We start from the raw sequence: 27,746 nt of genomic DNA on the forward strand, positions 1-27,746 counted from the left end.
ACCAGGGAACAGCTCCTGCGTTGAGCGTCTGCCCCCTGGTGTTCAGTGCGCATCATAGCTACCGGCCAGTTATCCCGTAGTCCGGTCATCTAGTCAACCAGTTATTTATAGGCTTTTATATGTATAGATTTTATATATATAGATATTGGTACCCTTGTCAAAAATCAGTTGGCCATAGATGTATATGTTTATTTCTGTTCTCTCAATTGTGGTCTATTGATTGGTATGTCTGTCCTTTTACCAGTAACACACTCTTTTGATTGTTCTAGTAATCTGTAATCAATGGTTTTGATTACTTGCCACAAGGGTAAATTTTGAAATCAAGAGGTGAATTCCTCCAAATTTCTTGTTCTTTTTCAATACTGTTTTTGGTAGTTGTGTTCTCTAACACTTCCAATGTAAATTTTAGGATCAGCTTTTCCATTTCTGCAAAAAAGGCCATTCACATTGTGAAAAAGACTGCATTGAAAATATAGATTACATTGTGTAGTAGATGTGTTAACATTATTAATTTTTCCAATCTGTGAACAAAAATGTCTTTCCATTTATTTAGGTCTTCTTTAGTTTTTTTCAACAATGTTTCATAGTTTTCAGTATATACTTTCTTGGTTAAATTTATTCTAGGTACAGTTGACCCTTGAACAACATGGGGGTTAGGGCACTGACCATGCTCACAGTCACAATTCACATGGAACTGAAGTCAGCCTTTTGCATACACAGATTCCCAACTGCATGTTGAAAATACAGTCCACTCTGCACAACGTAGGTGTGAAATGCGCGGGCCCACGTAAACACAGATTTTTTTTCCAATTGTAGATACTATTACAGATGTCCCCCATTTTACCTCCCTTTGCCCCCTTCCACCCAATCCGTCACCACATTATTGTCTGTGTCCATGGGCTATGCATATATATTCTTTGATTAATCTCTTCCAGCTACCCCCTTCCTCTCCCCGAGATCTGTCAGCCTGTTCCATGTATCCATGTTTCTGGTCCTATTTTGTTTGTCAGGTTTTTTTTGTTCATTGGATTCCACAGATAAGTGGAGATGATGTGATATTTGTCTTTCTCTGACTGGCTTATTTTGCTTAGCATAATACTCTCCAGGTCCATCCATGCTGTCACAAAAGGTAAGAGTTCCTTCTTTTTTGCAGCCAAGTAGTATTCCATTGTCTAAATGTATTAAATGCAGATTTTAAAAATCTATGTATAACTGGATTCACACAGTTTGAGCCTGCTTTATTCAGGGGTGAACTGTATTTTATTCTTTTGGATACTATTGTAAATAGAATAATTTCCTTACTTTCCTTTTTGCGTTGTTTCTTGGACATATAGAAAAGCCTCCACTCATTTCTGTGTTGTTCTACACATGCTGAGGTTGTCTCAGTCAGCTTGGGCACTATACCAAAATACCGTCAACTGAGTGGCTTAAACAATAGACTTATTTCTCACAGTTCAGGCTTGAAGTCCAAGATCAAGTTGTGGCAGATTCAGTTCCTGGTAAGGGCCATATGCCTGGCTTGCAGATAGCTGCCTTCTCATTATATTCTCCTGTGAGGGAGAAAGACAGTGTGTACTTTGGTCTCTTTCTCTTCTTATAAGGACACTAATCCCATCATGGGATCCTTACCATCATGATCTTATTTAAACCTATCCTCCTTCAACATACTAATTTGGCATGGAGAGGGGCAAACATTCAGTGCATAATAAGTGTTAATGAGCTACTGCAGTTATTTGAATAGAGCAGGTCAGCAAACTTTGTCCTGTAAGCCAAATTTGCCCAACCATCTGTTTATTTTACAGCCTACCAACCATGTTTTTCTACATTTTAAGTGATTACACTTTATATCCTATTTATTAAAACCCTAATAAGCAAATCGACCGAACTGCGGAACGACTGGTCGCTATGGTGCGCCCTGACCACCAGGGGACAGACGCTCAATGCAGGAGCTGCCCCCTGGTGTCAGTGTGCTCCCACAGGGTGAGAGCTGCTCAGCCAGAAACCGGGCTCATGGCTGGCGAGTGCAGTGGTGGTGGCGGGAGCCTCTCCCTCCTCCGCAGCAGTGCTAAGGAACAGCGAGCTGAGCGGTAAGGAACAGTGAGTAGGCGGGCGGTAAGGTGCGAGGGGTCCTGGACTGCAAGAGGACACAGGCCGGGCTGAGGGACTCCTGCTCCTGCCCCCCCTCCCCCCACTCCTGCACAAATTTTGTGTACTGGGCCTCCAGTGATTATATAAGTACCTATATAACATACTCAAATTTGTCTGTAGGCCTGCAAAGTTTAAAGTATTTACTTCCTGTCCTTTTAAAAATATTTTGCTAACATATGGAATAGGTTATGATTTTTGCTTCCTTGCCCTTACCATCCTGCTAATGCAGAATTATCCTGTTTTATGTTCTAGAGGCCACATTTGCCTTTTCTTTTGATTGTCTCTTACTTTGGCTTTGTTTTAGGTTGTCTCTGACTTGCCAAACTTAGATATCCATCTAATATGCTCTCCTGGTAGGGGGCAGTTACCATGCTATAAAGGAATGCCTGAGGGGAGACAGCCTGGAGGGTGGTGGTGACTTGGTTAAATTAACGTTTATTAAATGGAGCTCTGGGGTCTTGGAGGTGAGCCCCAATTCAACAATAGACCACAAGGAAAAGTGACAGAGAGGAGTTTATTATGGTCATGGAAGAAATACACAGCCTGCCTCAAAGGCCTTTACAGGTTCATACAGAGAGAATGGCAGGACCTGGGGCACATACCTTTATTAGGGTCTGTGGCTGAAGTGTTTTGGGGGCTAAGGCTGGGTGGGTCAATTCAAACCAAAAAGAGCAAGGTTTTGGTAAGTTCCATGGGAGTCTTATTCAAGGGGTGCACAAGGGGAAGGCCTTGGGAGGTGGGAGACTTGCTCACAAGGGCTGCTGGGGATGTCATTTGTGACTTCGAGTCTGTTATCTGGGGCATGAACTCAGGGAAGGGATTAGTTTGAGTTCAAGGCTCCTGCAGGCTGCTTAGCCACACTGAATGGATGCCAAGACAGCAATATCATAGAGTAGTTCAGTTAAACTCTTGACAAAGATAGGGATTGTCTTTATGTGCCGAGAATTGTACCTTATCTGTATTGTTTTTTATCTGTGTTGAATTATTGAAAGTGTATCTTTGGTTGCCTCACGAAGAACAGGGTTAACTCCCCTCCCCCAAAATTTGTTTGGATGTCAAGACCAGTGGTGCCACACATGCTAAGAGGGTGTGAAAAGATTTCTTACTCAGATAATGAGATTTTTCTGGGGAGAGCATAGCAGACACCCAACCAGTCTAGACTGGCTTGAGTGAAGGCAGGAGGGGCAGTTAGCTCTAGTTTTTATTGTGGTTAGGGGATGGCTGGGCTGAGGGGTCCACAAAAGCAGGTCTAGATGGTTTGAACTTCCTTGCTGATGCTAACATAGGTAGACTTTTTCTAACATGAAGTTTTGCTTATTATAAAAGCACTTTTTCCTTATTACAGAAAAATAAAAAAGGATATAAAGAGCATAAGCACGTATTATCTCACAATATGGAAAATTATAAACATTTCTTTGGTTTATCATCATTCAGATATTTAAATGTGTTTTTCAGCATTAAAGATGGGGTCATATTGTGCATATGTAATCTGCTTCTTCCCCTGCCCCTATTTTACAAAAGAGCTTCTTTCCATGTGATTGATAAAATTTCTGAAACTTTCTATTGTTAACATAAAAAACCTTTGAAACCTGTAAAGAATTTTTGGGAGTTTATTTGAGGCAAACTGTCGACATATGCCGGGAAGCAGAACCTCAATGAATTGAGATAATGCTCTGGAGAATGGCGGGTTACATCTGTATTTATACATTGCAATCAAAGAAAAAGTGGGTTACATGAAATCCATTGGTGATAGACTAGAGAGGAGGGAGAAAGCAAAGTGGGGAAACCCCTGGGATTGGATAAAAAGTAAAATGGTAGACACATACTTAGGTGGGTGCAGTAATAATTAACATGATAATGAAGGAATTTGTGGTATCTGTTCTGGTGCCTAGCCCATTAGGTTGTGCCCCAAGGGGTCCAGAAAAAGGGAAGTTACAAGTTACCCAGACATTTGAAAGGGTATGTTATTATAGGTGCAAAAAGACAGATAGGCTCAGTTAAGGTAAAGGTTGACCTTGTCAGTGAAGATATCGGCCTAGGATGTAACTACCCACCATAACTGCTTTTAGTTAAAGTTTAATTTCAGACCATCCTTTGTGGTGACTTTAGGTCTCTGAGTTTGCAAGACCACCATGCAGGCCTCCCCTGAGCTTGTCAGGTTAGCATGTGGCCCCTTTCAAACACACTATGTAATGATCCTAAATTATAAAAACCCTGTGTCATAATGACCAGTAACGACCGAGGCTCCACCAACCGGAAGTCAGTCCTGTAGTCATTGCTGGGTTGCTGCTGCAGGCATGGTGCCCCAGCACTGACTGCTGAGCGAGCTGTGAATCAAGGCCAGAGACAGGCCTAAAGAGAGAAGCAGGGTCTGATCTGTTGCCTCTGTGGCAGCTTTTGATTGGCACTTGCCTCTCTCTTTCCCAGTCTGGCTAGCAGCCATGCCTCCATTTCTCTCCAGGCCTCCACCAGGGCTGCTGATCAGCCCCGCCTTTCTGATCAGGTCCCATTGATAGGCCCAGAGACGCTGACTAGCATAGAAACTGACCAAATAGAACCAAATCTGAGTGAAATGTGAGGAGTCAATGGCTGCTGGGAGGCGGAGCTTTTGACACTGACTGGCATAGAAACTGACCAATCAGAACCAAATCTGGGTCAACTGTGAGGAGCCAATGGCTGCATAGGAGGCGGAGCTTTTGATGCTGACTAGCATAGAAACCAACCAATCAGAACCAAATTGGCCAGCAGAGGAGGACACATGGGTTCGAGATCAGGCCGGCAGGGGAGGGCAGTTGGGTGCAACCAGGCCAGCAAGGGGAGGGCAGTTAAGGAATCCACACGGGCTTGGAGGAGTTTTCTGAAAGTATACAAACATATTCTTGACAAAAGGTTAATAAAGGAATCTTTTCTATGAACTAGACTTGGGATCCTTGCTTTTCATTGTGCCCAAACCATTTTCCTTTGGTTTATTTTGACACCATGTGTGTTTTCATGGGTGTCTTGTCTTTAGCATTGCAAGTGAAAAATAATTTTTAAAGTAAAAAATTTTCTTGATGTAATTTACTCACAGGGGATTATTCCACTATCCCCCTTCTTTTTTTTTTTTTGATTTAAATAATATTAAGAGGCTTTTGGAAATTTTGCAATGCAGTCTTGATAACTTTTTAATTTTAATTTTCTGTATAGAAATATGACTGCTTTGGATTCATTACATGTTAAGCAGTTTTTGAACTATGAGATAAACCATTAGTAAAAAATTAGTTAATGCTTCAGGAACAGTTTCCTGCCCAGTACAATAAAGTTTATGAATATTCATTTATTTTAATTAGCAAATTAAAATCAATCTGAAATAAGGTTTATTTTTTAATTTTCCTTGTCCTAGGTTATAGACAGTAAATGACATTAATTAAATTTCTGCTATTCACCTTTGAGTAACTTCACATAAGCTTTGTCAGGGAGGCAAAAACACAAATTATTTACTTCTCTTCTTGAGGCCTAACATGTTGACTTTTCATTACAGTTTTCCAGATGTTTGAAGGAAACCTCTTTTTATTTCCTTCCAGAGCAATTATTAGGACACATTTAGAGAGTGTCATTTAAAAAAAACACACACTTTTATTTTTATTTTTTACACCAAGCAACAAATGTAACAAACATAGTTGCTTTTTTGATGCTGGGTGATAGTGTCTACTAGTAAGGATCAGATTTAGTATTTTAATAACAACCTTTAGTTTACCCTGTAAATATTGGCAGAAGTGATTTCAAAATTTTTAAATTTCTTCTTTTTATTAAGTTTAGAATTATATTTTTAAAGAGTATCCCCTTTGGCTTATTTGCATGTACAGAGGGATCATGGGTAGTCCCAGTAACTTTCAGAGGGATTTATTATAATTTAATTGTTTATAAAAATTTTGGCTTTTCATTTAGCTGAAATTATATGAAACCTTGATTATAATTTAGAAAGCTAACTTATAAAGTAATTAAAATAGGTATCTTTATTTAAAAAGGCAAAGCAAGTAAATTTAGAAAACTTATATGTCTGGTTCACAAGGCACAAAGGCTGCCTCACCTCCAGCCTATTTAAAAATGCAGGCCCTTAGAGGCTTTTTGTCTTTTAAAATTTCGTCGCTGAAAAATTTGGCTGTATTTAAGAAATATATTGTTACTTTATTTTGCCCTCCTTAGAGGCCAAAACCTTCATAACATTTAAAGTATATGTATATAAGTAACATATAGTTATTAATTTTTACTTGATTAAAGCTTTCCATGTGATTTCAAGTATATTAGACTGGCTAAATTTAAATTATTTCCTTTAAGAAGAGAGAACAAATTCTTTGAATTACTTCGGGCCCTTAGAGTTTTCCAAAAATCACCCCTCAGTTATAGCTTTGAAATTTAACTTGGAAAGACGATCAAATATATATTTAAAGATTATATACTTTTAATAATTATTAAAAGATATTATTTAAATTTAAACTCTTTTGTATTAAAAAATTCAGTTTGGTTCACTGAATTAATCCTCTTCTTTTTTTAAAAAAAATTAGACCAATTAGCAACATATTTTGAATTCCTAATTATTTCAGAGAAAACACACAAATTATTTTCTCAAAAATAAATTTATATACTTTAGGCATTTTGTTATTACAACTATATAATTTCTTCCAACTTAATTTAAATTCTTAAACTTTTAGAGCTGGAAAGTCAAGCATTTCTTGATTAGTAAAACCTTTATATTTTTAAGAATAAATTTCAAATAAAATATAAGACATATTAATAGATTCAATTCTATCCTCTAGATTTTTTTTATGAGGTAAACTCAGGTGAATATTTCAGTATTTTTGTCATTTTAAAATACCTCGATATTTAATAATTTTTATTATTTAATTTAGCAATGTTATAAAGTCTTAAGTTATCAAAGGCTTTGGAAAACTATGTTTCTGGTGAGAAGGCCGGGGGAGGGGATTTAAAAGCGCCACATTTTTCTTTGGAGATAAGGTTTCTGTTGCCATCACAGGCTTCTCCAGCTTCTACAGGGAGAAGTGCAACTGGCCCTTTATCATAAATATATTATTACTGAAAAGCTTTACCACAAATTCTTTATTTTAGTTATTTTTATTATTTATGTTCTAACAACTTTAAAATTTCAAAGCCAATTACCACCAAGGCATTTTCTTTTGGCAAATTTTGTAACAGAGGTAACATTGATTTTTAGTGGCTTCAATGCTCAAATATATATTATTTTATTTTATTTTGTGGAAAAACAGGAATGCCCCCAATTTTGGGAGGCAACCTTGGAATATGGTACATTATTATTTTTAAATTACCTATAATTATGGAAGCATTAATCCTACTGTTCAAATATAGACTGTATATTTTCTTTGCGTCTTTTTTTTTTTTTTTTTTCCCCCACCTTTTTAAAGAAAAGAGTCTGGGTTATTCTGTAGCATCCATGAAGAGATTGGGGCTCAGGAAGTCACCTGAAGTCGGGCAGAGCGTGTGCATTTTCTTAAGCTTGCTTTTCTATTCACGGTTACAGAAATCCCAGATGCATCCCCAAATTCTGGGAAATGTTTCATTTGTCTAAATTTCAAATGACGGACTGGGTAATAAAAACATGGCAAAAATGAGACTTAATAACACTCTTGAGAGTGGGCGCCTATTTTACAGGATCGCCAAGAGACCTAGTAATTTTTTAATTATTTCCCTTTTCTAGAGAATTTTCTATAAACCTGTATTATTGGCCTCGTGTACTGCTCATAATCTTTCTCTCTCAACTCCCGCATTCTTTTTGTTCTGGGGAAACTCAGCAATGGCCTGGCCATCTATCATTTCTTTCTTATTAAATTAACGTCATGCTTAATAAACTAACAATAAACAACAAAGAAAAATAATAAGTACCCAATAATGTCCTTTTTAATATCTAGGACATAAAAGAGGTTGAATATGCATTGATCTAATTGGCAGGCAGATTGCTCGCACCTTTCTCTGGAGCGCCACCTTGTGTCCCTCTTGGTTGCCTACATTCTTTTTTAAAATGTCCTGTTTTTCCACGAAGTCTAATTTGCTTATAAGCGTTCTGCACATAATTTAGCTGATTTTGCACGTCATTATACTGTCCCAGCCCTGCCAGCATTTCATTTTTGAGCATTCAGCCCGCGGTTTATCCTCCTTAGTCTCTTTAAAAGGCTTTAGCAAATGCAATACCATGTTCCACAAGGAGAAGCAGTTTGGAGGCAAGTTTTTCCCCTGCTGCTGAGCTTTTTTTCAAGTTCTAAGTTCTCCCAACATTCAAGACCTTGGTACCTTCTTCAGGAAACCAAGGGTTATGTTTATAATAACATGCAAAAACTGTAAGAGAATACCTTCTAAAACATTAATTCCTTAAGCATGCAAATCAAAAGCCGACAACAAAGTTTCTCATTTTTTAACCGAATTCTGCCCCATTAGCCTGGCTAAAAAGACACGTTCTCACGTTCTACTTACAGATCGCGATTTCTGCAGCTGGCCGTGGGCTTTGCGTGTTGTTAATATCCCCCCTATCCGGTGTCCCCACCTATCCAGGGAATAAATCTTGGTTTTTCGCTCTAGGGGAAGTCTTCTCTTCCAGATTTCCCTTTGAGGTGCCAGATGTGAATTTTCCCACGGCCCTCGTAGTTCAGGGTTCAGGAACTGGAGGAGAGGCCACACGCAAATGAAAGAGATGAGACAAGAAATAATAATTTGGAAACATTGGGCCAGTGGGCAAGCCCAATGCAAGAGAAAGGACTTCCACTGGTGCCCAGGCTTCGCCAGCCTTTTATTCAATGTTGGGTACACATCTAGCTCTTAGGCAGGTAATTGCGGTAACAGACAATCTTAACGGTCAGTAAATATTAGAAGGATTTACTCTGAGACTATTTGATCAGGAAATAACTTTTGCCCCCATTGTCTGGATTAGACAATCGGTGCATAACTCTGGCCCTTGCCATGGGTTCAAGATTCACCAGTGTTCTGGGATCTTTGTTTATACTTCTCTAATAGTGAAGACAATGGACGGCTTCCTGCACTTAGCTATGGTAAATTGTGCTGCTATGAACCTAGGGGTGCATATATCCTTTCTGATTGGTGTTTCCAATTTCTTGGGATATAGTCCTAAAAGTGGGATCACTGGGTCAAATGGGAGTTCATTTTTAGTTTTTTGAGGAAACTCCATACTGTTCTCCACAGTGGCTGCACCAGTCTGCATTCCCACCAGCAGTAAAGGAGGGTTCCTTTTTCTCCGAATCCTCTCCAGCACTTGTCATTTGTTGATTTTTTGATGATAGCTGTTCTGACAGGTGTGAGGTGGTACCTAATTATTGTTTTGATTTGCATCTCTCGGATGATTAGTGACTTTGAGCACGTTTTCATAGGTCTCTTGGCCTTCTGTATGTCTTCTTTTGAAAAGTATCTATTTAGGTCCATTGCCCATTTTTTGATTGGGTTGTTTGTCTTCCTTTTGTTAAGTTGTATGAGTTCCTGTAAATATTGGAGATTAAACCCTTATCGGTGATAATGTTGGCAAATATGATCTCCCATGCAATGGGCTTTCTTGTTTTGTTGATGGTTTCTTTTGCTGTGCAGAAGCTTTTTATTTTGATATAGTCCCATTTGTTTATTTTCTCTTTAGTTTCCAATACCCTAGGAGCTGTATCGGTGAAGAAATTGCTTCGACATATGTCTGAGATTTTGCTGCCTGTGATTTCCTCTAGTATTTTTATGGTTTCCCATCTTATGTTTAAGTCCTTTATTTTGACTTTATTTTTGTGTATGGTGTAAGTTGGTGGTCTAGTTTCATTTTTTTTTTGCAAGTATCTGTCCAATTTTCCCAACACCATTTATTGAAGGGACTGTCTTGACTCCATTTTATGCTCTTGCCTCCTTTGTTGAATATTAATTGAGCATAGTGGCTTGGGTCGATTTCTGGGTTCCCTATTCTATTCCATTGATCTATATGTCTGTTCTGTGCCAGTACCAGGCAGTTTTGAGAACAGTGGCTTTGTAATATAGCTTGATATCTGGTATTGAGATCCCACCTACTTTATTCTTCTTTCTCAGGATTGCTGTGACTATTTGGGGTCTTTTTTATTCCAGATGAATTGTTGGAGAGTTTTCTAGGTCTGTGAAATATGCCGTTGGTATTTTAATGGAGAGTGCGTTGAATTTATAGATTGCTTTGGTTAGTATGGACATTTCAATGATGTTGATTCTACCAATCCATGATCACGGTATGCTCTTCCATCTGATAATGTCTTCCTCTATCTCTTTTTTCAGTGTCCTGTACTTTTCTGCTTATAGGTCTTTTACCTCCTTAGTTAAGTTTATTCCTAGGTATCTTAATTTTTCTGGTGCGATGGTAAATGGGATTGTGTTTTTAGTATCTTTTTCTGTAAGTTCACTATTGGTATATAGAATTGCCATAGATTTCTTGGTGTTAATTCTGTATCCTGCCACATTGCCGAATTCATTTATTAAGTCTAATAGTTTTTTGATATAGTCTTTAGGGTTTTTTATGTACAATATCATGTCATCTACGAATAAGGACAGTTTTACTTCTTTTTTTCCAATTTGGATGTCTTTTACTTCTTCTTGTCTGATCGCAATGGCTAGTACTTCCAGTACTATGTCGAGCAGGAGTGGTGAGTGTGGGCATCCCAGTCTTGTTCCTGTTGAAACATTATTTTTAAGAGCAAAAGATTAAAAGAACCCAGTCTTTTTTTTTCCCCAATTGACATCTTTCCATGTCTATAAATATATTTTTATTATCTTTTAAAAATAATAACAATATTCTGTTGTATGACTATATCATACTTTCTGTTTAACCATTTTTCTATTGTTAGACTTTTAGGCTATTTCTACTTTTTTGCCTTTCTGAATAATGCTGCAGTAACCATACTTATACATACGTTTTTTGCACGTGTTTATTTCTAAGGCATACATTCTTAGGAAGGAAAAATTTACTTTTTTTAAAAAAACTGTTAGCTAAATTTTGACAAATTGTCCTCCAGAAAATTTATATGAATCTAATCCTATCTGATTACAGATTAATACTAGATTCCTCTCCACCGTGTTAAGTCAACTGGTGTTAGCATTCTTTCCTACATCATATTTATTCATTGTTTAATTTATATTTACTTTGTGGTCTGCCATATGGCCTTTGCCATTTTTTTTCATATTCAAATTTTTTATTGATTTTTAGGAAGACTATTAAGGAAAGCAAATCTTTCACAATTGAAATAGGTTTTATGAAATACCTTTCTTGTGCCAGGGTTAAATAATTATCCAGAGCTTTTTAAAAAAATAATTAGAGTTATTCAGGTTATTTTTAGTTCTCAGCATATATTGGAAGGACCCATTTCAACATAAAATTGAAAAGATTTGCATGGCATACCTGACACAGGGAACAATGCTAATTTATTCTTATTGTCCACAATAAAGTAGATATTTCCCGTCTAATAAGAGTCTTTCAAGGCTATAATCTCTAAATCATTTAAAAATTTGTGGATTTGTGATCTTCTTACATGTATATGCTAAGGACAGGTCTTGCAGTATTGAATCCGTTCTTATATTGAAAGGATCCGCTAGTGGGTTATAAGTCAACCTGAGTTTGTTACCTTAAACTTAGTTTTGTTTATTTAGTTATTTAGACTTTAGAACAAGGGTCTTTGAAAGCAAAACATTACTTTTTTAAGAATAGAGGATAGCTGGCGAGATTGCAAATAGAACACAGGAGGGTCTCCTAATAGCCATTTGACTACTCCAGTCCTATTATAGAAAAAGAATGAATTAAGGTCAAGCGAGGAGGTAGTAGTGGTGCTAAAGGTAGTAGTAGGTAGCTTTGGCACAAGAAAGGAATGGAGTAGTCACAGGGTTAAAGGATTATTTTGTTATTTTTACATAAATTGTCCAATCCCTAGAGGTAATAAAACAAAACCTCCTACACCAGATATGAATAAGATTAGGTAGGTTCTTTTTTTTTTTAAATTGAACTTATTGGAGTGACATTGGTTAATAAAATTATATAGGTTTAAGGTATACAATTCTATAGTACATAATCTGTATATTGTATTAGATAGATTTCTTGTGTTCATATCCTGTTTTGGCCAATTATTTAGGCTCTCTGTGCATTAAATTCATCATGTATAATATGGGAATTGTACTAGTCACAAAATCATAGGGTTATGTTATAAATGAATGAATATTTGTAAAGTGCTTAGAACAATATCTTTCAGTGTGTAAGTTTTTCAAAGTAAAAATCTACTGATGGGGAGGAAGACTAGGAAAAGGATGTTACAAATAGCTTAATCAGGTAAACCAGTTGAGTCTATTTTTATTATTTAAAAAATTTTATCTCTAAAAACTGTTCTTCACACATAAACATTGAGTAAATTCATATTATCATATATTCATGTTTTCAGAACTAATGATTACTTACATCCTGGAACTAGGTCATAGCATTTCTACTGCTTTTGTTCACAGGATATTCTGAATAATCTTGAATCATGTGATCTGGAGGATGATGACCTTATGCTTGATGTGGATCTGCCTGAGGATGCATCTGTTGAAAATGGTAAGTGGGGACAGTATTGAACCTTCAGAGGCATATAGTTGAGTTATTTGACTATAAGCCAATTTGATATTTGTTATTTACAGACTTCCTAATCTCAATATAGGAAGACTTTTTTTTTTTCCCGTGGGTTCCAGGACCAATGATCACCCGCTGCCCAAGTACCAAAAAATTATGCTTCCGAATCTCTTGGTGTTCACTCTGCATGTGGAGCAGTCAGGCTGCTCTGCGTGTGCCATGCATGACAGAAGCCCTTCTTTTGAGGAAGACTTTTTAGACGGAGTCTTAAGTGATGTTAAATAAGTTCATTGCAAATGTATTTAAATGTTTAAAACCTGATTTTATAGGTAGGTTTTGGTATAATTCTGTATGATGCAATAATACTGTATACCTATTCCATAAAGTAAGTGGTAGGTAGGATTTGGCCTTTTTTTTCCATATATACATACCCAATTTTTTCTCCTTTTTTCTCATTTTGATTCCAAGAAGAAGTACATTTAGAGAAACAGATAGCATTTGACTAGAGAAATATCAGTAAAAAATCATGGTTGATAAATATTTTTAAAAGATTAGTTCTGGGAAAATTATAACCTGAATAAATTATTCTATCATTTTAATTACCAAGTCCAGTCTGTCTTCCTCTGTAGACCCCAGTAACTGCTGGAGTAGGGCTTTAGATAATCCATATGCAAAAGGGGCCTGGGTGCTCTTGTCCCACTGACTTAGCGTTTGCAGGATTGCTATTTTAAGGACTGGTCAAGGACCAGAGACCAACCTAGGAAAGCCCCTGGGACAAGGGTGGAAATGGGGATCCTCTTGGGAAGAGAAACTGGCTCCAGAGGTCTTTCAGTCAACATTTGCCGGTTTTCTCAGGCCTCCCAGGGATCAGGGATGAACCAGGGTGGTGAGGCTAGGAATGCAGGGATGTTTGAGGAAGGGTAGATGTTTGTTTTCAGTGCATCACTGAGGTACTAGGAGGTGGTTGCTGCTCATATTTGTCATATTGATCAGGCTTTGTGTGCGTGTGCTGCCAGGATGCTCTGTGACAGTCAATCTCAAAAGCTCAGTGGTTTTCAAAATAGACATTTACTTTTCCCATTTGTGGATCTGTGGGTTAGCTTGGACAGTTTAGGCCAGTGATGGCGAACCTATGACACGCGTGTCAGAGGTGACACGCGAACTCATTTTTTTGGTTGATTTTTCTTTGTTAAATGGCATTTAAATATTTAAAATAAATATCAAAAATATGTCTTTGTTTTACTATGGTTGCAAATATCAAAAAATTTCTATATGTGACACGGCACCAGAGTTAAGTTAGGGTTTTTCAAAATGCTGACACGCCGAGCTCAAAAGGTTGGCCATCACTGGTTTAGGCTGTGGGTCTGAATTCATGTCTCTCTGCTTTCATTTTGAGACCAGTCTACTTGGAGCAGGTTTCTCTCATGGCAGATGACAGGACAACAGGGTGAGCAGAAACATGCCTAGATCATCCCTTAACATCTTCTCTGAGAACCAGCACACTGTTAATTCTGCACCAGTGGGGCCGAGAGGTCCACACTATTGACTGTGAGAAGCCCAGCCACAGAGGACAGTAAATGTATGATTCTATTACAGGAGGGAGTGATGAGCTGATATCAGTATCTGCTCTACCTGTTGCACCTTCTTGTGGTTTTGCTGTCACTTGGGATACTTGAGCAACCAAAGCTGAGTTCCAGGCATCTGAGAAAGAAAAATCACAGCTAACACCCAGAAAGAAAAACAGAAAAGCAATAAAACTCCCAGAATTAGAGTGGCCCAGGACATAATAATGAGAGCACTTAGGGAGAATCAATTGCAGAACAAAGCTTTCTGGAGCTGTTAAAGAAGACTTCTCCACAGAATAGTTCAGTAGATAACAAAAAAAGAATAGCTATTGTTAAAATCTGAGTTAGTGACCTGGAAGATCAAGTAGAAAAATACTGTAGAACACAGAGGAAAAACATACAGCATTGAAAATGATAGGGGGAAGAATGAGACTTCCTGGTTCAGGATATTTATGTGAAGTTTCAAGGGCTGGTATTGAGGAACCAGGGATTTACCTCCTCGAAATAAGTCACGCCCTAAGCAATGCATTTTACTTTGACAGAATTATAACCACTTCTCTTTGGGAAGCGTATGCCCTTTCTTAGCTAAAACAGGAAGCAAAGATGGAGTCAGTCTTTGAGCCTGCCTCATCTTTTGGGAACAAAAAGTTGTCCACATAAAAGATAAAAATGTGATCACAGGGAACTTTATTGTTTTGAGGTCTTGTTTAGGGACTTGTGAAAAGTTCAAGGGAATTCCTGAACTTTTCAGGAATATGTTACAGATTTTCCTAGAAGAGCAGACAAGTATTAGCTATTTTGAGCTAATGGATACAGAAGAAAGCAGAACATGGGTCTAAAATATATTGCCTTCAGAGGACGCAAAGATAAAGTAGCATTTGGTGCTACAAGGAAGTCAGTAATGACTGGTCTTTATAGTTCTGAAGTCCTGAATGACACTATACTATACCCACCCACTGAGTGTTTTGATTAGGAGAATAGGAATGTTATGAAGACTGGTACAGTGTGTTTTTTAAAAAAATATATTTTTATTGATTTCAGAGAGGAAGGGAGAGGGAGAGAGAGAAAAACATCCATGATGAGAGAGAATCATGGATAGGCTTCTTCCTGCAAGTTCACTATTAGGGATCGAGCCCACAACCCTAGCATGTGCCCTTGACTGGAATTGAACCTGGGACTTTTCAGTTCACAGGCTGACACTATCCACTGAGCAAAACTGGCTAGGGCTGGTACAATGTTTAAGGAGTCTTCTAATATACTTCTGACTATTGTTTTTAGTACCTTTAGATTCTGGTTTTTGAAGCTATTAGGGAAATTTGGTTCTAGTTTTTGGGTGGGTCACTCTGAACCTTGATGGGTTCCGCCCACTTAGTCTGCCATTGTAGGTAGAATTTCTGCCAACAAGATGACTGGCACCTAGTTGAAATCTTCAATTTGAATTCAAGTTTGCCATGACTTCTGGTTTAGGCCCGGTCCCTGTGGGCCTAAGTGATCCACAGGGACCGGGCCTAAATCGGCAGTCAGACATCCCTCGCACAGTCCGGGACTTCTGGCTCCTAACTGCTTGCCTGCCTGCCTGCCTAATTGCCCCTAACCACTTCTGCCTGCCAGCCTGATTGCCCCCTAATTGCTCCCCTGCTTGCCTGATTGATGCCTAACTGCTCCCCTGCTGGCCCAATTGCTCCCAACTGCCCTCCCCTACTGGCCCGATTGCTCCCAACTGCCCTCCCCTGTCGACCCGGTTGCCCCCAACTACCCATCCCTTACTGGCCCAATCACCCCCAACTGCCCTCCCCTGCCGGTCCGGTTGCCCCCAACTGCCCTCCCCTGCAGGCCTGGTCGCCCCTAACTGCCCTCTCCTGCTGGCCTGGTCCCCCCTAACTGCCCTCCCCTGCAGGCCTGGTGGCTCCCAACTGCCCTCCCCTGCTGGCCCAATTGCCCCCAACTGCCCTCCCCTGCTAGCCTGTTCACCCCCAACTGTCCTCCTCTGCCGACCTGATCGTCCACAACTGCCCTCCCCTGCCGACCATCTTGTAGTGGCTCTTTTGTGGCGGCCATCTTGTGACAACATCACACAAGGGTGTGACGCCACCTGGGCTTTTATTATATAGGACTAGAGGACCGGTGCACAAAAATTTGTGCACTCGGGGGTGGGGGTCCCTCAGCCCGGCCTGTGCCCTTTCGCAGTCTGGGACCCCTCAGGGGATGACCACCTGCTGGCTTAAGCCCGCTCCCCAGGGGGTTGGGCCTAAGATGGCAATCAGACATCCCTCTGGCAGCCTAGCAGCCCTCGGGGGATGCCCACTTGCCAGCAGGGAGCAGACCTAAGCTGCAGTTGGACATCCGTAGTGCTGCTGAGGAGGCAGGAGAGGCTCCCACCACCACCACTGTGCTGGCAGCCGTCAGCCTGGCTTGTGGCTGAGCAGAGCTCCCTGCTGTGAGAGCGACTGACCACCAGAGGGCAGCTCCTGCATTGAGCGTCTGCCCCCTGGTGGTCAGTGTGTGTCATGGTGACCAGTCATTCCCAGCCTTTCTGCTGTTAGGGTCAGTTTGCATATTACCCTTTTGCTATATAGGATAGAGGCCTGGTGCACGGGTGGGGGCCGGCTGGTTTGCCCTGAAGGATGTCCCGGATGAGGGTGGGGGTCCCTCTTGGGTGCCTGGCCAGCCTGGATGACAGGCTGATGGCTGTTTGCAGCTGGTCACACCCCCTTCAGGGTGGGTGTCCCCACTGGGGTGCCTGGCCAGTCTGGGTGAGGGGCTGAGGGCCATTTTCAGGCTGGCGGGCGACTAAAGCTCCCAGCCTCTTTTTTTTTCTTTATTTTTTATTCTGGGATTTATTTACCTTCTATAGCTGTCACTGGAGCTGAGAGCTGGCTCCAGCTCTGAGGCCATGGCTCGCTGAAAGCAGGTATCTGGGTTTGTTTAGCTTCTATAATTGAAACTCTGTTGCCATCACTGGCGCTCTAAGCTCTGAGCCCGCTGGCAGCTAAAAGCAGGTTTCTGGGTTTGTTTAGCTTCTATAATTGCAACATTGGTGCATCTGGAGCTCAGAGCTGGGCTGCGGCAGGCAGGGAACCTTGGCTTCCTCTGTCACTGGAGCAAGCAAGCCTCCTGTTCACTTCAGCTGCCTGGCTGCCGGCTGCCATCTTGGTTGGTAGTTAATTTGCATATCGCCCTGATTAGCCAATGGGAAGGGTAGTGAAGTTACAGTTAATTACCATGTTTCTCTATTATTAGATAGGACTAGTGGCCTGGTACATGAAATTTGTCCACGGGGGAGGGTGTGTTCCTCAGCCTGGCCTGCACCCTCTCCAATTTGGGACCACTTGAAGGATGTCCTACTGCCAGTTTACAGGGATCGGGCCTAAACCAACAGTCCGACATCCCTCTCACAATCCGGGACTTCTGGCTCCTAATGGCTCACCTGCCTGCCTGCCTGCCTGATTGCCTCTAACCGCTCTGCCTGCCGGCCTGCTCACCCCCAACTGCCTCCCCCCCCCCCCCCCCCCGCTCTACTGCCGGCCTGCTTGTCCCCAAATGCCCTCCCTGCCAGCCTGCTCACTCCAAACTGCCCCCCCCCCCCGGCTGTCCTGATCACCTCCAACTGACCCCCACTGATGGCCTGCTTACCCCCTATGGGCCCCCCTGCTTGTCTGCTTACCCCCAACGGCCCTGCTCCCCACCAGCCTCATCACTCACAACTGCCCTCCCCTCTTGGCCTCTAACCGCCTCTACCTCAGCCCTGCTACCATGGCTTTGTCCAGAAGAATATCTGGAAGGTCTCCTGGAAGGTCTCCCAGTCTAATTAGCATATTACTCTTTTATTAGTATAGACTAGAGGCCCAGTGCACAAAAATTTGTGCACTCAGGAGGAAGAGGGGGTCCCTCAGCCCGGCCTGTGCCCTCTAGCAGTCTGGGACCCCTCGGGAGATAACGACCTGCTGGCTTAGGCCTGCTCCCGGGTGGCAGAGGGCAGGCCCAATCCCTAGGTACAGCCCCTGGTCGGGCTCAGAGCAGGGCCGATTGGGGGATTGGGGCACCACCCCCTGTCACACTCAAGGCAGGGTCGATGGGGAGGTTGCGGCGCAACCCCCTGTAACGCACAGAGCAGGGCCAATCCTGGGGTTGGGGCACTGCCCCCTGTCACACACAGAGCAGGGCCCATCAGGGGGGTTGGGGAGCTCCCCCCGTCACTCACAGAGTAGGTCCGATAGGGGAGTTGGGGCACCATCCCCTGTCACACACAGAGCAGGGCGGATCAGTGGGTTTGGGCACCGCCCTCTATCATCCACAGAGCAGGGCCAATCAGGGGATTGGGGCGCCGCCACTGTCACACTCAGGGCAGGGCTGATGGGGAGGTTATGGCTCTACTCCATCACACACAGAGCAGGGCCCGTGGGGGGGTGGGGGGGGGTTGGGGCACCGCCCTTTATCACCCACAGAGCAGGGCCGATCAGGGGGTTGGGGCGCCGCCACTGTCACACTCAGGGCAGGGCTGATGGGCAGGTTATGGCTATACCCCGTCACACACAGAGTAGGGCCCAGGGGGCGGGGGGGTTGGGGTGCCGCACCCTGTCACACACAGAGCAGGGCCGATCAGGGTGTTTGGGTGCTGCCCCCTGTCACGCTGATCCCGGCGCCGGGAGGCCTCTTGGCTCCGCTGATCCCAGTGCTGGGAGGCATATTACCCTTTTACTATATAGAATAGAGGCCTGGTGCACGGGTGGGTGCCAGCTCGTTTGCCCTGAAGGGTGTCCTGGATCAGGGTGGGGGTCCCCACTGGGGTGCCTGGCCAGCCTGGGTGAGGGGATGATGGCTGTTTGCAGCTGGTCACACACCCTTCAGGGTGGGGGTCCCCACTGGGGTGCCTGGCCAGTCTGGGTGAGGGGCTGAGGGCTGTTTTCAGGCTGGGGGTGACTGAACTCCCAAACGCTCCTTTTTTCCTTTTTTTTTTTATTCTGGGCCAGCTTTAGCTTGAGGCTTGGCTCCAGCTCTTAGGCCTCCGCTCCTCAAAGTAGGTTTCTGGCCTTTGCATACAATGTTGCGAATCTGCTGGCTGAAGTCAGGCGGTATTTGTTACAATGTTTGAAACTGCCGGCTCAGCCATCTTGGCTGACAGTTAATTTGCATATCTCGCTGATTAGCCAATGAAAATGGTAGCGGTCGTACGCCAATTACCATGTTTCTCTTGTATTAGTGTAGATGGTGCTGTGGAAGCAGCATGGCTATGGAACAGCTCGGTTGTGCTGCACCACAACTACAGAACAGCCCTGGGCCAGGCCCCTCTCTGGCTAGACAGCTCTGCCCTGAGGGACATTTTTGGGTGTTTCAGCTCTGCCAGGGAGATACAGTCTTCAGTCTTAGGTGAAAAGGAAAGTGCTGGGGAGCCACAGGGAAGCTGGTCTATATGGACAGGAGTTCCCACCCTTGGTCTCTGATTGGCTTGTCCCCATGCAGATGAGGGCTCCAAATCCTCAAAATTTGATTGATCCAAAAGGCACTGTCCTGATTGGTCAGAATAGAGCAACTCTAATTGGCTGGAGCTATGCAGCTCTTATTGGATGGGGAAAGCCTCAGTCCTATTGGTTGAAGTGGGATTCCAGAAACTCCTTTATGAGGGCCAGCTCAGATGACAGAAACACAGCTGCAGGCAGGTATTTCAGCATAGCTTCTCTGTGAAAGTGCAGGTGGCATTAGAAGCCTCTGTGTACAAATGGCTGCTAGGCTCTGCATTTTATAATTTGAGCCCAGTTAGCAACCAGGATCCCTTAGTAACTCCCTCCTCCTTCCCCCCTGTCCCCGATTCACATTTACATAAAAAACACTATTGTATTGCATTATTTTCTTGCTCCAGAACCTCTAATCATCCCTCATTGTCTATAGATTAAAGCCTAGAATTTGACACATTCATAGAATAATAATCTTATGAAATTTCTCTTATGTATCCCTTCTTACATGTGTTATTTTCTCTACTCACTCTGGTTTTAAACTTATCTGTGTTGAAAACGATGTCTAATTTCTTCCTGAATCCCACCCCACCAAGTTATGGTGCCTATTCACTTGCACTTATTTTATGTTATTTTTCCTAAGGCCACACTTTTGTTAACTTTTTATTGAGGTATAGTCATATGAGAGTAATAGTATTGTCCTTGACCACTTTCCAGTCATTATTGTATTTTTTTCTGGAAATTTATTTCTGTGTTTGAGTACTAATTGTGTTTAGTAATAACAAGGTTCATGAATTTTTATTTTACAGAAGCCTTTCTAATTTTAAGCCAGATTTCAGTTAAAAGCTTTCCTGATCAGATTGTAAAACTTCCCACTGAGAACATATTTTTCAGGCTTCGTGATGTGTAATTTCTTCCCACCATCTTCACAGCCAATTGTTAGTCACAGATGGAAATACTACCTGTGTTTTCCATTACCTTCTTAGGACAAGCTACCGGAGAAGTGATCTAGGTAACTTTTGGTGTTCCTTTATCAAAATCAGAAGAAATGGGTATGATGAGTGTTAGACATTGGCACCCCCACATGCCTTCCCTTGCAGTTAGCTGTGCAAGACCAAGACCCTCTTTTCCTCTTCAGAGGGTAAAAGTCTTGGGAGTATCTCTCTGTCTCCTATTCAGAGTAAAAATAAACAAACAAAACAACATATTAAAGCTGCTGCCTTTTACATTTGGAGCTGGAAACCTTCAGAAGGCCTTTATTCTCTAGTCCTACACTCATAGTTAGGGCCCAATCTGCTGTGTATAGGTAGTTTTGATCAGCATACTGGGTTAAAACTTTTTCAAACTAGGATTCCTTTAGGTTTATCCCATCATTTTCTATTGAGACGGATTTGTTTCCTTCCTTAGTCTTATTTGTCCTGTTTCTTCTTGGCTCTGGAAAGTGATTTTGAGTTATCTCCATTTTGTAATTTTATTTTCTTTCTATATTATTTCTTCAATTCTGTTAGAGAATTTTTAACCTTTTCTAAGAAACCACCACTGATTGTTATTTCACATTATCTCCTTAATAACATTGTAAAGAAAATAAACATGTGATTGATGGGTGCCTCAGCTAGAAGTGTCAGCAGGACCTTCCTACACAGTTTTGGTGGACTCACCTCTGTCTCCGTTTCTACCAGCTGTCTTTTGTGGTCATGACAGATGTTTCTTTCCAGTATTTAGTTGCCATTATGCCCATGTTTGAGTTCATAATTCAGTAAAGGTGCTTTAATTTGAAGGTTGTGTGTAGTATCAACACTTTGAGCAAACTGAAAAGCAGCACATCTCTATATTTCTGCATTTAATTTCCCGCGGAATTGAACCCTGTCTCCTGACCCGTTTGCCTGCTTTGTTTGCTACTTGTTATTCTGTGTTGTTGATGTTTACATGTCAGGTTCTTATTAAAACAATTTCTTGTGTGGGGAGTGAGTGAATTTTACCTGCCTGGATTAAGAAAAATACGAATTCAGAACATTTAAAAGTAGATATAGACCATCCCTCAGCTATATAGAGCACCATGCTTTTATTTATCTGACAGCCTAGTTTTCTAGAATTGAACTTAAAAGTAGATTTTAATTTATCGCAATAAAGTGGCACGACCTTCCTAGCACTATTGTCTGTCCAGGAGGTATGCATATTTGCATATAAGTTCATTGGCTAATCTCTTCCTGCACCCATCCCCCTTCCCTCTGAAATATGTCAGTCTGTTGCATGCTTCAATGCCTCTGAATCTTACCGTTTGTGGCAGCATGGAGGGATCTGGAGAGTATTATGCTAAGTGAAATAAGCCTGTCAGAGAAAGACAAGTATCACATGATCTCACTCATATGTGGAATCTAATGAACAAAATAAATTAATAAAATTATTTTAAATGTAAACTGCCTTTAAAAGTTTTATCAGCCCTAGCCGGTTTGGTTCAGTGGATAGAGTGTCAGCCTAAGAACCAAAGGGTCCTAGGTTCAATTCTGATCAAGGGCACATACCTTGGTTGCAGGCTCCTCCCTGGTCCGTGCCCTGATCAGGGCCCATACAGGAGACAACCAATCAATGCGTTTCTCTCACATGGATGTTTCTCTCTGTCTTTCCCTCTTCCACTCTCCCTAAAAATCAATGGGAAAATATCCTTGGGTAAGGATTAACAACAACAACAAAAATGTATTTGAAAATACCATAAAACATAGTCGTCCCCCCCCCCACCCCTGCCAAATTTATTCCTCTAATGAAGTTAAACAAAATTTCAGTGTCTTTTAAAATCTTAGCCTGGCCAGCCTGGCTCCATTATTGAGCATTGACCTATGAACCAGGAGGTCATGGTTCGATTCCCATCAGGGCACATGACTGGGTTGTGGGGCTGGCTGGATCCCAGTGTGGGCGTGCAGGAAGTAGCCGAACAATGACTCTCTCTCATCATTGATGTTTCTATCTCTCTCCCCTTCCTCTATGAAATCAATAAAAATATATTTAAAAAAAATAAAATGTTACTCATTTAGAAGACATGTTACAGTGAGTTCAATGTATATGAGAATTGAATTATACCATTTTTCTTTTGGAATGGGAGTTTTTTTTTCTGGTGTAGTATAATGGGATACTCTCCATATTTTAAGTCAAGTTTTAGGTTAAGGGAAAACAATCATTTAAATACTGTAGTGAGTTGTTTTTAAATTGGGGATTACATTTATTTTTTAGGGTTTGTTTTTGTTTTGTTTTGTTTTTTATCACAAGGAGTTCTGAACATGCCGGATTTGAACTTTCTCATGTAGTAATTCTCAGACTAGAGAATCCTGTCCTGTTCCTGGCTTGATTGAGTGTTGCGTTGTATTTTTAGTAACAGTCCTAACTCAGTAGCTATGTAAGCTGGAGGGAAGATGGAGTCACGGGGTAAACTGGGCTTGCTTCCCACAGGGAGGCTGGGATTGAGCAGGAAGGAAGGCCTGCTTGTCTGCCCGGGTGCAACTATGTCTGAGTAGGCAGCAGGCGACACAATGTCTCTGTTGTACAGAGTAACTCTCTCAGCCAGTGCTCAGATCTGTGAGGAAACAGTGTTCCGGTAAGTGCAGGAGAAGCTTGGTGTTTCAAAGAGATTCTTTTCGTGTTTTTGTGGCACTTGGATATCAGGGAGTGTACTGTTTGTTGCTGCAAAGGACTGGCTTTGTTTTCAGTGGCATTTTAGATGTTTCGGACAGCCTCTCCTGCAGGCAGATTGAAGCGTCTTTCTAAAACTGTGAGCTTAATTACAAATATAGGATTTGTTTGTGATGAAGAGTTAATTTGAGCTTTTTGAAATTAGGAATATTGTGACATTCATTTTAAGGAATGAATTCCATACTAGCCTTAAATACTTTTTCTTGTCACTTTATTCTGAAGTCAGAACCAACTAGTGACAATGATGAAAACCACTTAAAACTGGTGTTTAAGACGTATAATGCTGATTTCAAATATCATTTGCTGTTTTGAAACAGTGGGACCATTAATTATTACTTTTAGTGACTGTGATAGGAAAGTTTTATAATTTACTTTAGTTTTGGATGATATAAACTTAATTGTTACCAAAAGAACTAGTTTTTATGTTTTTTTCTGGAAATCTTGATTTTGTGATTAGCTAACATAAATGATTGGTATTTTTTAGAATTTTATATTTTCAGCAGCAATTAATGATCAAGCTCTAAGTAGTTAACTTTTGTAGCGTATGTACATGTTTATAGTGTTTTGCTTTTGAATCTGCCTAGTGGAGTGTGACAATATGAATCGCTTTGATCGATCAGACAGAAATGTTCGGCAGTCTCAGGAAGGATTTTGGAAAAGGTCACCCCAGAGGTGGAGTGGACAGGAACATTACCCCCTCAGTCATCCTGACCGCTATCATCACCATGGAAAAAGTGACTTGAGCAGGTGAGTCTAATTTTCTATCCTCTTATTAATTGTGAGTCATAAGTTCCCCTTTATTCTCCCCTCCTTCCCCTCAAAAACCTTTTTCTTTTTTTTTCTTTTTTTTGGCCTGGTCTTTTTCTTTGGTGCGGCAAAAAATATTTCAAGTTATATGTAGTGCTAATTGGAATAATATGTCTAATTTTTTCCTTTTGACCCAAATCTTTGTTCAACTTTATCATGAATATTAATATTTTATTTACGTCTGCTATTTGGAATTTAAGTTTTGTTGTGATTTTTCTAGTTCTCCTTTGGGAATGATTAAATGTTGACTTTGTTAAAATTTATTATTTTTTAAATACTAATGTAAAATTAGTGCCAAGTGACTTGTCTTCTTTTGTGCATATAAATTTAAATTAAAAAATTTCTCAAGTACTGTTAGAAACAAAGGAAGGTACTTTACAATGCTAGAATTCTTTTTCTTTTTGAAGCATAGCATAGTCTTTAATTTGATCAGACCTTGTGTATGATGTGTCTTTATAATCATTCAAGCCTGGCCCTGCACATGTTAGCTTTGTGAACTTAGGTAATTTATTTAACCTCTCTCCACTTCCGTTTATCATTTATAGACTTTATAATACCTTTTTCTCACTGTTCAAAAATCAGGTTAAAAGTGCCTAGAGTAGTATCTGGCTTATATTAAACACCCAGTAGTAGTTGTTAAATTTTTTTCAGCCACCTTATGACCATTTCTCTCAATATTTTAAGGCATAAAATACAACACTCTCTCATCTTGTTCCATTTGGATTTGAGGTCATTTTTGAGCCAATTTATAATACAAATAATAAAATTGGGATAAAGAAATAGTGGCAGGGAAACACATGGCCTCATATAGTTCTTGAAGTAAGAAAAAGTTGGCTCTAATTCCTTGAGGCAAATGCAAAGAATAAAACATGATCTATTATAAGAGTTCCAGGTACATAAGACAAAGGACACATTTCTCCTGAATTGATTGGCTTTTATTTTTTTATTATTTTATTTATTTTTACAGTGTATTGATTTTTTTTTAATTTTATTTTCTTGTTTAAAGTATTACAGGTAGTAGTACAAATGTCTCCTTTTTTGCCCCATTGACCTTCCCCTGGCCTCCCCTACCACCCTGCACATGCCCTTACCACCCCGCCCCAGTTTCTTGTGTCCATTGGTTCTGCTTATATGCATGCATACCCCCACCACCCCCGCCAACACTCCCCAGCCTACCCACTGTAATTTGACAGTCTGTTCCATGCTTCTCTGCCTCTGTATCTATCTTTTAGTTCATTAGGTTATAATGGTCTTTATTATCCATAAATGAGTGAGATCATGTGGTATTTTTCTTTCACTTCCTGGCTTTTTTCACTTAGCATAATGCTCTCCAGTTCCATCCATGCTGCTGCAAATGGTAAGAATTCCTTCTTTTTTACAACAGAGTAGTATTCCATAGTGTAGATGTACCATAGTTTTCTAATCCACTCATCTGTTGAAGGGCATTTAGGCTGTTTCCAAATCTTGGCTATTGCAGATTTTGCTGCTATGAACATAGGGGTGCATATATCCTTTCTGATTGGTGTTTCTGTTTTCTTGGGATTTATTCCTAGAAGCGGTATTACTGGGTCAAATGGCAGTTGCATTTTTAAATTTTTGAGGAAACGCCATACTGTCTTCCATAGTGGCTGCACTAGTCTGCATTCCCACCAGCAGTGCACGAGTGTTCCTTTTTCTCCACATCTCTCCAGCACTTGTCATTTGTTGATTTTTTGATGATAGCCATTCTGACAGGTGTGAGGTGGTACCTAATTATTGCTTTGATTTGCATCTCTCGGATGATTAGTGACTTTGAGCATGTTTTCATGTGTCTCTTGGCTTTCTGAGTGTCCTCTTTTGAAAAGATTCTATTTAGGTCCTTTGCCCATGTTTTTATTGGATTATTTATTTTTCTTTTGTTGAGTTGTATGAGTTCCCTGTAAATGTTGGAGATTAAACCCTTATCGGAGGTAACATTGGCAAATATGTTCTCCCATGCAGTGGGCTTTCTTGTTGTTTTGTAGATAGTTTCTTTTGCTGTTCAGAAGCTTTTTATTTTGATGTAATCCCATTTGTTTATTTTCTCCTTATTATCTCTTGCCCTAGGATACGTGTCTGTAAAGATATTGCTACGATATATGACTGCTATTTTGCTGCCTATGGAGTCTTGTAGGATTTTTATGGTTTCCCATCTTACATTCAAGTCCTTTAGCCATTTTGAGTTTGTTTTTGTGTATGGTGTAAGTTGGTGATCTAGTTTCATTTTTTTTTTTGCATGTATCTAACCAAATTTCCCAGCACCATTTATTAAAGAGGTTTTGACTCCATTGTATGCTCTTGCCTCCTTTGTCGAATATTAATTGAGTATAATGGCTTGGGTCAATTTTTGAGTCCTCTATTCTGTTCCATTGGTCTATATGTCTGTTCTTGTGCCAGTACCAGTCAGTTTTGAGAATCATGGCTTGGTAATATAGTTTGATGTCTGGTATTGTGATTCCCTCCAACTTTGTTCTTCTTTCTCAGGATAGCTGTGGCTATTTGGGGCCTTTTATTATTCAAGATGAATTTTTGGAGAGTTTGTTCTAGATCTTTGAAATATGCCATTGGTATTTTAATAGGTATTGCATTGAATATATAGATTGCTTTAGGTGGTATGGACATTTTAATGATGTTGTTTCTACCAATCCATGAACATGGTATGTTCTTCCATTTGTTTATGTCTTCCTCTATCTCTTTTTTCAATGTCCTGTAGTTTTCCGAGTACAGATCTTTTACGTCCTTAGTTAAGTTTATTCCTAGGTATCTTAATTTTTTTGGTGCAATGGTAAATGGGATTGTTCTTTTCATTTCTCTCTCTGTGAGTTCATTATTGATGTGAAAAAGGCCATAGATTTCTGGGTGTCAATTTTGTATCCTACTATATTGCCAAATTCATTTATTAGGTCTAGTAGTTTTTTGATGAAGTCTTTGGGGTTTTCTATGTATAATATCATGTTGTCTGCAAATAAGGACAGTTTTACTTCTTCTTTTCCAATTTGGATGCCTTTTATTTTTTCTTCTTGTCTGATTGCTATGGCTAGTACTTCTAGTACTATGTCAAATAAGAGTGGTGAAAGTGGGCATCCTTGTCTTGTTCCTGTTCTTAGATGAAATGGATTTAGTTTTTGCCCATTGAGTATGATGTTGGCTGTGGGTCGGTCATATGTGGTTTTTATTATGTTGAAGTATGATCCCTCTATTCCCACTTTGCTGAGCGTTTTTATCAAGAAAGGGTGTTGGATTTTGTCAAATGCTTTTTCTGCATCGGTTGATACGATTATGTGTTTTTTTTGTCTCAGTTTGTTTATGTGATGTATTACGTTTATTGATTTGCAGATGTTGAACCATCCTTGCATCCCCAGAATAAATCCCACTTGGTCATAGTGTATGATCTTTCTAATGTATTGCTGAATCTGATTTGCTAGGATTTTGTTGAGGATTTTAGCATCTATGTTCTCAAGGATATTGGCCTGT

General features: G+C 40.5%; 1 protein-coding gene and 1 non-coding gene across 11 annotated transcripts in view; one reads left to right on the forward strand and one right to left on the reverse strand.

Moving 5' to 3' along the window:
* The window catches only part of CCSER2 (coiled-coil serine rich protein 2), a 235,106-nt gene that overhangs the window by 88,113 nt on the left and 119,247 nt on the right, over positions 1 to 27,746 (forward strand). For 7 of the 10 annotated variants that reach the window (XR_004975207.1, XM_036355913.1, XM_036355912.1 and 4 more), the window contains 2 exons: positions 12,646 to 12,736; positions 24,032 to 24,194. Coding sequence is in view for 9 of the 10 variants with exons in the window: in XM_036355913.1 (XP_036211806.1) it covers positions 12,646 to 12,736; positions 24,032 to 24,194 (254 nt within the window). In the remaining variant the exon portion in view is untranslated. Of the gene's footprint in view, positions 1 to 12,645; positions 12,737 to 23,210; positions 23,353 to 23,400; positions 23,527 to 24,031; positions 24,195 to 27,746 lie in introns of those variants that run through there. The other 3 variants (XM_036355914.1, XM_036355920.1, XM_036355921.1) reach the window with 3 other exon arrangements.
* Positions 12,860 to 12,992, reverse strand: LOC118679390. Its single transcript, XR_004975228.1, has one exon. It is a non-coding gene; the product is annotated as a U11 spliceosomal RNA (small nuclear RNA).

The sequence above is a fragment of the Myotis myotis genome, unplaced genomic scaffold, assembly GCF_014108235.1.
Source record: "Myotis myotis isolate mMyoMyo1 unplaced genomic scaffold, mMyoMyo1.p scaffold_m19_p_24, whole genome shotgun sequence".
Taxonomy (NCBI): Eukaryota; Metazoa; Chordata; class Mammalia; order Chiroptera; family Vespertilionidae; genus Myotis; species Myotis myotis.